General features: G+C 49.8%; 1 protein-coding gene across 1 annotated transcript; it reads right to left on the bottom strand.

Moving 5' to 3' along the window:
* Window positions 1-1605: 1605 nt before the first annotated feature.
* On the bottom strand, window positions 1606-12160 carry SYP (synaptophysin). Its single transcript, XM_039843693.1, has 7 exons — window positions 12098-12160; window positions 10848-10913; window positions 9572-9696; window positions 6630-6825; window positions 5740-5931; window positions 4197-4527; window positions 1606-1728 (listed from the first exon to the last, which is right to left on the bottom strand). Exons 1-6 carry the CDS (start codon window positions 12131-12133, stop codon window positions 4201-4203), a joined length of 942 nt encoding a protein of 313 aa, XP_039699627.1. The 5' UTR covers window positions 12134-12160; the 3' UTR covers window positions 1606-1728; window positions 4197-4200.
* Window positions 12161-12752: the final 592 nt, after the last annotated feature.

The raw sequence follows: 12752 nt of genomic DNA, 5'->3' as shown, positions 1-12752 counted from the left end.
TCTAAAATGGTGAGGTAACTTGATCGGCATCCAGCAGGTAGGAGGCGGAGCTTCCTCTCACCTCCTCTCCCCCATTTCTCCCTTTGTGCCCCCCAAAAAAGACACACTGAGAAGGCTGAGCCGAATGGACTAGGTGGCTGAGGAGTTTATTTAGGGGAAGAGAATTAATCATATTTGTTCTTCCTCGGGGAAGGAGTCTTCAAACAATACCAAAGGGCAGGAGAAAGGGTGAGGGAGTCTGGAGGGGTGAGAGTGGGGCCACAGCCAGACAAAATGGCAACACACAGTCACAGGCACTACTGACATCACAGACACAGCAGAAAGTCTAAGATAGGGGCTCCATATCAAGACTCCAACCACCCCAGGAGGGGTGGGGGTGTGGAAGGAGGGAGGAGGCAGGAGAAAAGGAGAAGAGGGGTGGGCTGGCCCCACAGACTCATTGGCTCTGTCCTCTGATTACCTAGCTGTCCTGTCGTAGGGGTGGGCAAGGGTGTGTGTGGGTGCTTCTCTCTGGATCCCACCCCTGACCCTTCAAACCATATCTCTCAGCTCTCCCCAGGCCCCAGGCTTGGCCAGGGATAGTACCCACTACCCCTACAAAACCCATCCTGCAGGCCCTAGTCACTGCCAAACCTGCCCACTTTAAAACATATTTTCTTCACTGCCCCATTGCGAGGTAGAGGGGCAGGCTGCTCCTTATGAAACCGCCAATCACGCCCCACTCTAAGCCCTGCCCAATCTAGAACCCTGACCACATCCTCACTCAAGCTCGGCCCATTCCTGAATCCCCCTTCTTGCCAGTCCACTTTACAATCCATCTGAGTCTCCAGAATGTTCCAAGCCACACCCCTTCTGTAGACTCGGGTCCTAATCCAAAGACCTGCCCACTCTGGAACCTCATCCACTTGCCTGGTTCAAGCCCCACCCCTTCCAGAACACTTAGCATTCTTCTAAACCCTGTCCCCAAGCCCCCTAGTAACACCTTTTCCAAAGAATCAAGTCCTACTCCAAGCCCTGCCCACTTTGGGGCCCATAGCTGCCTCACTCAAAGCTCCACGCTTTCTAGAACCATGCTCTCAGCCTCCTTCAGCTTCACTCTAGAATGCTCTAGAGCACCCCTCTCCTTTGGACTCCACTTCTAATATGTCTGGAACTCAACCCCCCTGCTTACTAGTCCCCTCCACTCCAGAGCTCCTCTCCAAGACCACTTTGGGTCCCAAGCCCCCAAACCCTGCTTATGTCCCCATCTCGGGGTTGAATTTTCTGTAATGGCCCCTGTTCAGCATTGCTGGAGGAATCAAAGGCCAGAGTTGGGAGGAGGGGAGGGAGAAGGGATAGTCTGAAGTCATGCCCACCCTCCCCACACAGCGAAGTCTATCTCCTCCCTGTCCCCCTTTCGAAGTTCTCCCCAACCTCAGGGCACAGGGCCAAGGAACAGAGAGGGGCCAAGAGATGCAGGGGAAGGGCTAGGGGCAAAAGAGGGGCCCACTCAAGATTGGACCCCTAATGCATGAGAGGAGTAGAGTGGGGGTAGGGCTCAGACAGACAAATAGATATCTATATATATATATATATATATATACTATATATATATATATATATACACAGCAAAGACAGTTAGGGTCTCCTGGCTTGAGGGGTGGAGACCTGGGATGTAGGGGTGGGAATGGGGGCAGGCCTTCTCCTGAGCTCTTGCCCACCCTTGGGGTCCTCCTAGGCTGCACCGACCTGTGGAGATAAAAGATACAGAAAGGAGAGGAGGTCTAGACACAGATGGTGCCCTTAGGGAGGGGCTAGGCTGCTATGCCTTCACCCTGGCTTTACCCCCTGCCTGGCATGCCTTTTCTTCCTTTTTCCTTCACTCGGAGTCCTGGAGTCAGCTTCATCCCAGCTGCCCCTACTGGGAAGATATACCTTGCCCCACTAGGTTAAGTGCTGAAGAAATTATGGTCCCCACTCCCCCAACCCAAAGAAATTCATTAATAGGAACTGTTCTGGTCATTGGTAATAAACTATATTGAGCCAAACGAAGATTCTCATCTTCGTGCAGCTTACATTGTAGCAGGAGAGAAAGACTTCGAATAATCACCATAATGTATAAATTCATCTAGCATAACATAAGGTGATAAATGAAATGGAAAAACAAGAAGTAGACCAGGGAAAGGGGATTAAGAGCGCCAGTAGGGGAAGGGAGGTGGTTTTAGTAAGTAGGGTAGTCAGAGAACTCATTTGAAGTGACACTGGAATAAAGAGTTAAGGAGGTGAGGGAATGAGCCATGCAGATAACTAAGGGGAAGAGCTTTCCAGGCAGGGGGTATAGCGAGTGCAAAGGTCCTGGGGTGGGATCATGTTTACTGTGTTTGAGGAACAGCAAGGAGGGCAGTGGGGCTTGAGTGGAATGAGCAAGGGAAAGTGGTGGGAGGTGATGTCAGAGAGGTAGGTAATGGGGTCACATAGGGCCTGGTGGACTAGATTGTGAGGACTTCACCTTTGACTTTGAATGAGGTATAAGTCATGGGAAGATTCTGAACAGAGAAGAGTAAAATGAGAGTAAAAAGTCTCATGTTGTTCCATCATTTCCTCAATAAATATTTCTTAACATGAGCAATACTCTAAGTCAGTGTTTCCCAACCTTTTTGGCACCAGGGACCAGTGCTCCTATGAGAATCTAATGCCTGATGATGAGGTGGAACTGAGGCAGTGATGATAGATAGCATAGGGGAGCAGCTGTAAATACAGATAAAGTTTCGCTCGCTTGCCCGCTGGTTGCTCACCTCCTGCTGTGCGGCCTAGTTCCTCATAGGCCACGGACCAGAACCGGTCCGCAGCCCAGGGGTTTGGGGACCTCTGCTCTAAGTGATGTGTATACAGCATGAATAATTTCATGGTCATATCCCCTAGTCTAGTGAGAGAGACAGTCAATAAACATATAAACTAATAATTACAGACTGTAGTAAGAAAAACACAGGGTACTATTAGAGAGATAAGAAAGTGGATGTAAGGAGCTGGCCAGGTGAGGTTATTAGTGTGTGTCATTGTGAAACTCCGGGGGTAAAGCAAGTACTGAGACCTTGAAATTGTACTGCACCTGGTACATCCAGGTAGCCAGTGTGGCTGGAACAGGGTGTGTGTGGATGGGGTGGGGTGGGGTGGTAGGGGGTGAGAGGTCAAGGGGCTAGATTGTGTAGGCCCTGTGAAGGCTTTGGCTTTCAACCTGAGTGAGATGGGAGCCCTGGCAGGGCTCTGAGCACAGGAGGACGGTGGCCTGATTTAGGATTTAATGGGATCCCTCCCAATGCTGTGCATAGAAGAGAACAGGAATGGAGGTGGAAACCTGTTAAAATGTCCAGGGTATATATAACAGTGAGAAGTGGGAATATTATGGATATATTCTGAAGATGGAGCCAACAGGATTTGGGGGGGAATTAGATGTGAGATGCGTAATAAACTCCTCCCTGCCCTTCCCATCCTGGCCAAGTGCCAGAGCTACCTCCAGCTACATGTTGCCACTTCCTCGCCTTTCCCCTCTCACGCAATTTCCCTGCCTCTTCTCCCCATATACCCCTAACCCCCATATGAAAGGGCAATCTTACTTCTCTTTTCAGGTCTGGCAAGAAGGCCAGCAAGCCTTTCCAATGTCCCTGTCCTGCCCCTTTTCCTTCTTTGAAATTCCACACCACCTCCTTCACCTTGAGACTTGAGGAGAGGTAGCAGATCTATCCCAATGCCCACTCCCAATTGCTGAGCTTGTCTAACCTTCATGGCCCAAGACCATTTACCCACCATCCAGCGGCCTTATAACATACTGCCTTATCGATCAAATAGATCACTTCCACTTCCCTCTACTGCTCCAGTGCTCCGCTGATTCTTCATTACGTGGGTACACCTGCTATTCCCTCCTTTCTTTGATTGTTTTGCCCGTTTCTCTCTCCCCACCCTTTCCGCAGAGCCACACTACCTTTCCTATTGGCTCTTTATTCTGCCCACCTACAAGCACCACTTTCCTGCTCTCCATTCATTGGATAGGTTTTTGCTCTTAGCATGTAGCTCCGCCTCTCTATTGGTTCCTTCAAACTCCCACCCTTACTTGCGGCCAGCGTCTCACGTACTATTTACACCAGACTCTTATTGGTTCACTGACCCGCCCATCTCCTTTCAAGTACCCTTCTTGGCCACACCGCCCATCCGTCACTCACCAGACTACATCTGATTGGAGAAGGAGGTGGGCGCACCCTGAGGGCCATAGCCTTGCTGCCCGTACTCGTTCTGAGGCCCATAGCTACCGCCACCGCCACCGGCGGGCTGCCCGTAGTCAGGCTGGTAGCCGCCCTGGGGCCCGTAGGAGTCCTGGGGCCCGTACCCGCCGGGGCCCTGACCGTAGCCCGCCTCGCCGTAGGCGTCCCCGGGCGCCGGTTGCTTCTCCGGGGCGCCGGGAGGCGCGCGCAGGAATGGGGCGGCCCAGCCTGTCTCCTTGAACACGAACCACAGGTTGCCGACCCAGAGCACCAGGTTCAGGAAGCCGAACACCTGCGGGGAGACAAAGCCCAGCTGTCGTCCCACGCCCATTGCCTTGGCGGTCCCGGGAAACGTCGAGGCCGCGCTAGTTGGGCATGGATCCTCTGGGTCCAAGGGTGATGGTTTTTGAAACCAGGACCCTCCGAGTCCCAGCGCATGAACATCAATATGCAGAGAAATCACCTTGGGGGGCGAGGCAGGGCGTGTTAGAATTCAGATTCCCAGGGATGTTGAAATCTAGTAATACTGTTATATGTGCGTTGATATATTTGCACATCTACATGTTACATATACACATACATGTATAAAATATAGTAAATCTTAATTTGCAATATAGTAAAATGTTAAGCATAAACTTTGATGAAATTTGTAAATGTCCACTAATAGATCCATAAGAACAGAGATAGGTGTACACAAATGTGCATAACTACACACGTATAAAGTATATAAATACATTGACATTAAAATGAGTACATGCTTTATAAATACAAAAATGTTTTATATGTATGTAAAATATGTACAATTTAATTCAACTTTTGGACAGGAAGTAATATCTCCACTTTATAGTTGAGAGAACTGAGGCCCAGAGGGACTAAGTAGCCTAAGTCTCACAGTCAGCAAGTGACAGAGTGAGTTGGAATCTTAATATCCGTAACATTTGTATACAACTTACCATATGCCAGGCCCTTTTCTAAGCACTTTGTATGTTAGTAGCTCACAAATACTCAACTTTGGAACGACCTATTCTAAGTTTTCGATTTACATGCTCATACTGAGGCCTGAGAAGCAGAATAACTAGGTTCAGGTAACAGCTTGTAAGTGGCAGAACTAGGATTTGAGCTCAGAGTCCGAACAGTAGAGGGCATCCAGGCGGGAAATTCTCTAAGTTATTCATTCACATTGTATATAAGAAAACTGAGGTCCCAAGAAGGTACTGAGTTGCCAGAGTTTTTATGTGACTAGGCTGGGCCTGGGATCCAGGTATCCCAAACCTAACTAGACAGAAGATTTCAAGTTCCCTCTTGGGGACAGTCTGTGGTGTCACGTGGTTACAATTGCTATCCAATCCTTCAAGGCTTTGTTGTTGGCATGCCTTTTCCGAGGAACCCTCTTGGATTTCCTCTGAATTCTCCTCTCATTCTCTCTCTCCACCACTCCCTGTGCCAGACTGTAAATGACCCAGTCTCCCTCCCCAGCCAGCCTAGCCAGCTTCCCAGGGCTTACCACCGAGGTGTTGAGGCCAGAGGTCACAGGGTCTCTTATCTCCTTGCATGTATTCTCCTTCAGGTGGCAGCTAGGTATCCCCTTGATAACGGTTTCTGGGTCTGTGGCCATTTTCACGTCTGACAGCCCCTTGGCCCATGCTGATGAGCTAACCAGCCACATGAAGGCAAACACTGCCGTGGCCAGGAAGTCCTAGGATGGGCAGGGGAGAGCAAGATGGCATTGTGAATGGGCTGCTTGATGCCAGGGTGTGAGGCCTTTCTAGGGGAGGGGGTCCCCAGAAGAGGTCTGTCTCTCCCCTGCCTTGTCCCCAACAATCACTCGAAGGTAGCTCTTTTAGTTTGGGCTTGTGTATGTGACACAGAGGATGTGGGAATGTGTTTGCGATATGTGGGTATGGGTGTGTGTGTGGGGGGGGGTTCTGTGGGATGATTGCCAAATCAGTGGAAAGTACTGTCTTTCCACTTTCTTCTGAATGTGTCATTTTGAGTCTGGGATGAGGATGTATCAGTACAGCTGTGTAGGAATCAGTTTGTCTGTGTGGCATGACAAGCATGACTGTCACAGTGAACCTCTGTGTGCTCTTTTCTTTGATCTAGACTGTGTGGTTGTGTGAGAGGTGGCACGTTTCCAGGTGTGGGCCTGTCTGGGATTCTGTGTGGGCTATGATTTGTGTCCCTGTCATAGTGTGATAGTGTGTCCATGTCACTCTATGATTTGGTATTCCTGATGCTCATAGCAACAGCAACAGCAGCAGTAACATGTGTGGCTGTTCTGGTGGTTGCTTGCATGTACGCCTGTCTGGGATTTGGTGTGGCCTATGAACATGACTGTCTCCCCGAGGCTCCATGTCCCCTGGCCCCTGCATGCAAGTGGCTGTGGGGGCTCACCAGCATGGGCCCTTTGTTGTTCTCTCGGTACTTGTTCTGCAGAAAGATGTAGGTGGCCAAAGCCCCCATGGAGTAGAGGAAAGCAAACACAGCCACGGTGACAAAGAATTCGGCTGATGAGGAGTAGTCCCCCAGTAGGAAGACTTTGGAAGTGCCCCCTTTGCAGTCGGGTGCATCAAAGTACACTTGGTGCAGCCTGCAGAGAGAGGTGGGCAGGTGTGGCCCAGACCCTAAGAACTCCCTCCCCGCTGCCCACTCATGAGTCTCCCAAATTGATAAGGTCCCAGGAAGAGGAGGAAATACCATCCACAGAGCACCTACTGTGTACCAGTCGCATATCATTGATTGCTCATAGCATCCTCATGAAATAAATCTTATTCATCCCTTACTCTAATCCAGCCACCTTGGCCCCTTGGTTATTCACAGAACACACCAAGCACTCTCCCACCCCAGGATCTTTGCACTAGAATGCTCTTCTAGATAGCTTTATATCTTACACTCTTCATCTCTATCAAGCTTTGCTCAATTGTCCCCTTCTCAACGAAGACTTCCCTGATCTTACTATCTAAAATTAAACCCAATTGTTCCCTCCTACCACCCCTTAGCCCCCTTCCTTGGTCCACTTTTCACTGTAGCAGTGATACCCCAACTGACATAACTTTTATTTTCTTGATTTTGCTGTAATTACAATAAGGTAGGGCTTTCCCTTTGTTTTGTTCACTGCAGTGTCTTTAGGGCCTGACACTGTGCTGCCATAGTAGGCACTCAATAAATGTTTATTAAATAAAATGTACAGAGGCAGAAACAGAGGCTCAGTGAAGTGCATTGACTTTCCTAAAGTCACACAACTGGCGAGAGAATACCAGAGTTGGGATCTGAACCCTGTGTTTTCCCCCTAGGTATTGACTCTTCTCCCTATCTTACTTCAGATATACAAGAGAAAGAAGCATATGCTTAGCAGAGGAGAGCTCAGAGACTATAAAATAGGAAAAGACAGACAGATGGGGTGTAGAAGGGATCCTGGAACAGGATGTGTATATGGCGGGGGTGTGGCGCAGATTGGGAAGGCATCGGGGCTAAGGCCTTTCTTGTGGTGTGATAGAGGAAAGATCATAGGGAGAAAATGTGTGTGGAGAAGACGGCTGGGGTCCCAGAGCTCTTGCTTCAGGTCGGGGGATAGGATCCTGAGAGCGAGCAAATAGTGCCAGTGCCCTTTTGTAGCAAAGGTCCCAAGGCTTACATGTACTGATTCTCTACTAACCACTTACATAATTGCCTCATTTAATGACTCCCACCCACAATTTTCTAAGGCAGGCATTATTATACCCATTTTTACAGATGAACAAACAGAGGCTCAGCAAGATTAAGTTACTTGCTCAAGATTGTGGAGCTGCTAAATGTTGGAGCTAGGAATTGAATTTCGGTTTGAGTTTCTGGGTTTCTAGCATGCTGGATTGAGAGAGAATGTATCCGTTGGGGAATGAAAGGCCCTTAAAGGGAGTTTTGGGGTAGTGGGTGGATTGGTCAGGGGAACCCAGGGCATAGACGTTTTCCTGGAGAACTTGTGGGTAAAAGGCAGATCCTTAGGACCTGAGGTCCAAGGCATGGGAGGTGTTGGGGGGAGGTCCACAAATTTTTGTGGTCTTATGGATTCCCAAAGGACTTGCTCTTGGCAGCATCCCATGCTTCCAGCTCTCTCTACTTCCTCAAACTCTCTTCCCTGGCTTCGTGAACCAGTAGATCCTTGGTTGCCCCTCTGCTTCTCAGGCCACATCTCCCTAGCACCTCCTTTTCTTTTCAACCATTTTTCAGGGCCTGTGCTGGGCTTTCCTCTCTTCGCTCTGCCCTCTCACCCTGAGTGATCTCCTGAGCATCCATTTACCCTTAGTGCTCAAAAATCCCCCAATTTCCAACTCAATTAGTGACCTCTTTCCTGAGTCCCTTAAACTTATTTATTTTTATGTTAACAAACACTTATGGAGTGCTTATTGTGTGCCTAGCATGGTGCTAAACACTTTACAAGTATTAATTCATTTAATATTCATCATAACCCTGTAAGGTGAATATTATCATATTTTACAGATAAAGAAATTGAGATCCAGAGCTGTTATGTGACTTGTCCAAGTAGTGGAGGAGCCTCAGAAGCCTCTATTCAAATTGTGTCTGCGGGTCTCTGTCTCCCCACTCCTCAGGAAGTAAGCATCTCCTTAAGGGCAGTGATCTTGCCTGCTTGTGCTCACTCTTGTGCACCTAACAACCAACACAGTGTGTGAGCTCAATAAATATCAGAACTGTTTAACTGGCTTTAGTTGTTCCTTATAGCTAAACAGCATCCTCTCATTATTCTCTATCATAAAACCCTGCATGAGGATCCTCTCCATGAATTTCTCCCAATCTGCAATTATCCTCTTAATTAATTAATTTATTATAATGTTGGCTCCATGAGGGTAGGGAGCTTGGTCTGTTTGTTTGTTCGTTTTTGAGTTTTGTTTTTTTTTTTTCACAGTTATGTTCCCAGCACTTTGAGCAGTACCTGGCATACAACAGATTCTCAAAAAATGTGTATGGAAATGAATGAATGGGAATTAAATGATAATATTGGCTAACATTAGTTGAGTACCTACTTCATTAAGGCTATATCTACTTATATACTTTCACTTTTGAACCTTGTTTATTGCCCATCTCCTGCACCTCCCCTTCACTAGACAAAAGCTAGAGGGCAATGGCCTGTGCCTGTCTTGCTCATCACATGTCCTAGATGTCCAGAACAGTGCCAGGCACAAGGTAGGTGCTCAGTGCATGTGTACTGACCTGAATGGCTGTGGTCTCCTGAGGTAGAGACTGAGCAGGAGCCACTGGGGAGGTGTTGGGAAGTCCCACCCCACCCCCACCCTCTCTCAGGTCTGTTGGGGTTCGAGGGGTGGGCTAGGGTGGGGGCACACCTGAAGGGGTACTCGAATTCGACCCAGATGCTGAGGTTACTGTGGGTCTTGTTGGCACAATCCACACTCAGCTGGAGCTCCCCACTGTAACTGCCGCATGTGGCAAAGGCGAAGATGGCAAAAACCTTGGGCAGTAGGGATGGGAATGGCCACAGTGAGCTTATGTGCACATAGGACGGGGGTGCCCTCCTCTGGACAGATCAGGGCCCAGCACAGGCAGCAGCAGATGGGCCTGTTCCCACCCCCACCCCCTAATCAGGGCTCATCGGGTCCAAGGACAAGCTGATTACAGGGGTGTGGCTGTCTCTTCCTGTCTTTCTTCTAATGTTTCTCTCTGTCTCTACCTCTCAATGCTCTGGCCCCCTCTTTCTCTCTCTCTTCTGTCTCAGTCCCTCTATTTCTATGTCTCTCTCTGTATTTCTGTCTGTCTCTGTTAGTCTCTGTGTCTCTATTTCTCTTGGTATCTCTCTGTCTCTGTTTCTTTATGTGACTTTGTCTTCTTCAGATGTCTCTTTGTCTCTCTGTATCTCTGTTTCTCTCTCTGCCTTTCTAGTATCTCTGTGTCTCTTTCTGTCTCTTTTTTCTCTGTTTCTCTCTGTGTGAATGTATGTCTCTCTCTATGTCTTTCTGTTTCTTGGTCTGCCTGTCTCTATCTCCCTGCTCTGTCTCTCACTAGGTCTCTGTATGGTGCTCTGTCTCCCTTGTGCCTCTCTTTCTCTGTGTGTCAGTCTCTCTTTTTCTTTTTTCTCTGAGTATCTCTTTTTCTCTGTCTCTTTCTCTCCCCACCCCGTTTTTTTCTGCCTCTCTTTCTGTCTATTTTTCTTTGCATCTCTGTTCTCTGTGCATCTTTCTCTGTCTCTTTCTGTTTCTCTCCTATCTCTAATATCTCTGTCTCTTTTCCTTGGTATTTCCATCTGTCTCCATCATTCCCTGTCTCTCATTCTGTCTTTTTCGCTGTCTCTAGTTTTCTCTTGGCTTCGCATCTCTCCCACAGCAACCGGCTTCAGGCTCCACTCCTCTGCCTCTCTGTCACCTCAGGAGAGGAAGTAGGATGTCATAGTCTTCCACTTCACAATGGGGGGTACCCTTGGCCTTATGTGACGTCACTTTACAGCCCATTCATTCTCTGGTCCCAAGACCCTGGGACTTCATCCTGGAGTCCCCTTCCACCCCAAACCACCCATTCATTCCTTGCTTCCCACCCCTAGTCCACTCTACTATTCCGGACCCTGCTACCTACCTACCTCTCTTTCCCCACAGCCCAGACCACACTCACCCATTGCAGCACTTTCACGAAGCCAAGGGGCTCCTTGACCACCCGGAACTGACCCCCGGCCACCAGCTGAGGAGAAAATCGGTGGGGAAGGGGTGGGGTTGTTGGGAACGGAGAGGGAGGTGAGGAGCGAGAGGCTCCAGGTGATGACCTCTGGGGATAAGGCATGTGACCTCCGGGAGGGAGTAAAGACGTTTCATTTGGAGAAGGGGTGAGAATGAGAAAGTGACACTTCTGGGAAGGTGTGGGAACAGGGTCTCTGAGAAAAGACCCCCGGGGTTTAGAACTGGTGGGGAGGTTTGGGGAGATGGTAAGAAAGATGGCAGAGGGGGTCAGGGATGAGGAAGATGGGGGTGGAGTCAGGATGAGTTAAGGAAAGGGAGGTCTGAAATGCTAAAGGTAAGTCAGATGGCGAAGGGGATCGGGTGGAGGGAGTGAGGAAGGAGTCGGGGTTCATTAGGGTGGGAAGGAGGTCTTGAGTGGTGAAGGTGAGTCATAGTGGGAGGGAGTTGGGTTGAGGAGCGTGGGGGAGGGGTCTGCAGCGGTAAACGTGAGTCAGATGGTGGTGATGGGGGGTCTGAGGTGATGAGAATGGGGAGGCGTTGGTACTGCTTAGAGAGCGGGTAAGGTCCTGAGGTGGTGAAGAAGAGTGAGATGGCAGAGAGGGTCTGGGCTGATTAAGGTGCGGGAAGGCTGGGATATAACTTCATTGGATATGTGCTGGGGTAGGGGAGACTAAGGGTTTTGGAAAGGCAAAACCTGATCGACCTTCTTGGTCCGCTCTGGGAGAAGGGGAGGTCGTCGACCGGGGTACTGTCTGTGTTTGGGAGGGGCAGGTGATAACCATCCCCCCACACTCTGCCCTCACGCCTTCTGTCGCTTCCTCTCCCCTATATTTCCTAGCTCATCTGCAGTAACCCCAATCTTCCTAACACTCTCCCTCTCTTCCCCTGCCTGCACCCTAGCCCCAAGACTCCCTCCTCCTCCCTTTGCGGTCGCCAGTAAGGAACTGGGCTTGTGGCGGCCCCCGCTGCGGCAGTAAGGACGGCCCTTGCCGCGGCAAAGGGCGCACTCCTTTTCCCCACCTCCCCCTTCCTCCCCTCATCTGCCGCAGACCCCAGCCCCAGCGCCTGGGATCAGGTGTCCGCTGTCAGGACCCTGGCCAACCACCTCTCAGAGTCCGGAGATCCGCTGCAACTCGGGTGGGAAAGCCAGGCCGCAGAGGGCTCTGTCCGCGGTGCTGGAACGCGTACCTGATTCACCACGTCCATGTCGGCCAGCAGCAGCATCAGCAATGCAGGGGGCGGGAGGAGCCTGTTAGCAAGGGCGGGCGCGGTGGGTGGGGGCGCAGTCGTCGGAACAATCCAGACGGCCGCAGCTCCGCCCCTCGCGCCCCCGCCTCGCTGGCCGCGCGCGCCTGCGTATAGCGGCAGTTCCTAAAGCACTGTCGGCCATTCCATCTTGAAGGCTGCATCTGTGAAAACCTTCTAGGAGGATTCTGCTCTCTGAGAACGCAGCTAGAGAGGTCTGGGGAGAGGAGGACTATTGGGTCCTACAGTACGACATTTTGCTAGGCCCTTTACTGAGTTCGTTGAATGTGTTCATTCATTTAATCCTTACAACAGCTTTATGTGGTACAGACTATTAATTAGCTCCATTTTTACAGATGAGGAAAATGAGTCCCGGGAGAGGTTAAGTGACTTGCACAAGGCGGCCCAGCTAGTACTTGGCAGGGCCAAAGTCCCTGCAATTTAAGCATAGTTCAAGGTCTTGAGGGTTTCTTCTCATGTGCATTTTAAGCACATCTTAAAAACTCCTCTCCCCCCCTTTCCAGACATCTCCCTTATTTCTTCTTAAGTCAAATTCTTGCCTATTCTAACTCTACACTTTACATCCCGTTTATTCCTC

Source organism: Pteropus medius, unplaced genomic scaffold (genome assembly GCF_902729225.1).
Source record: "Pteropus medius unplaced genomic scaffold, Ma_sr-lr_union100, whole genome shotgun sequence".
In the NCBI taxonomy this organism is placed as follows: Eukaryota; Metazoa; Chordata; class Mammalia; order Chiroptera; family Pteropodidae; genus Pteropus; species Pteropus medius.
Note: the sequence above shows the minus strand (reverse complement) of the source record. Positions and strands in the feature narration are given on the sequence as shown.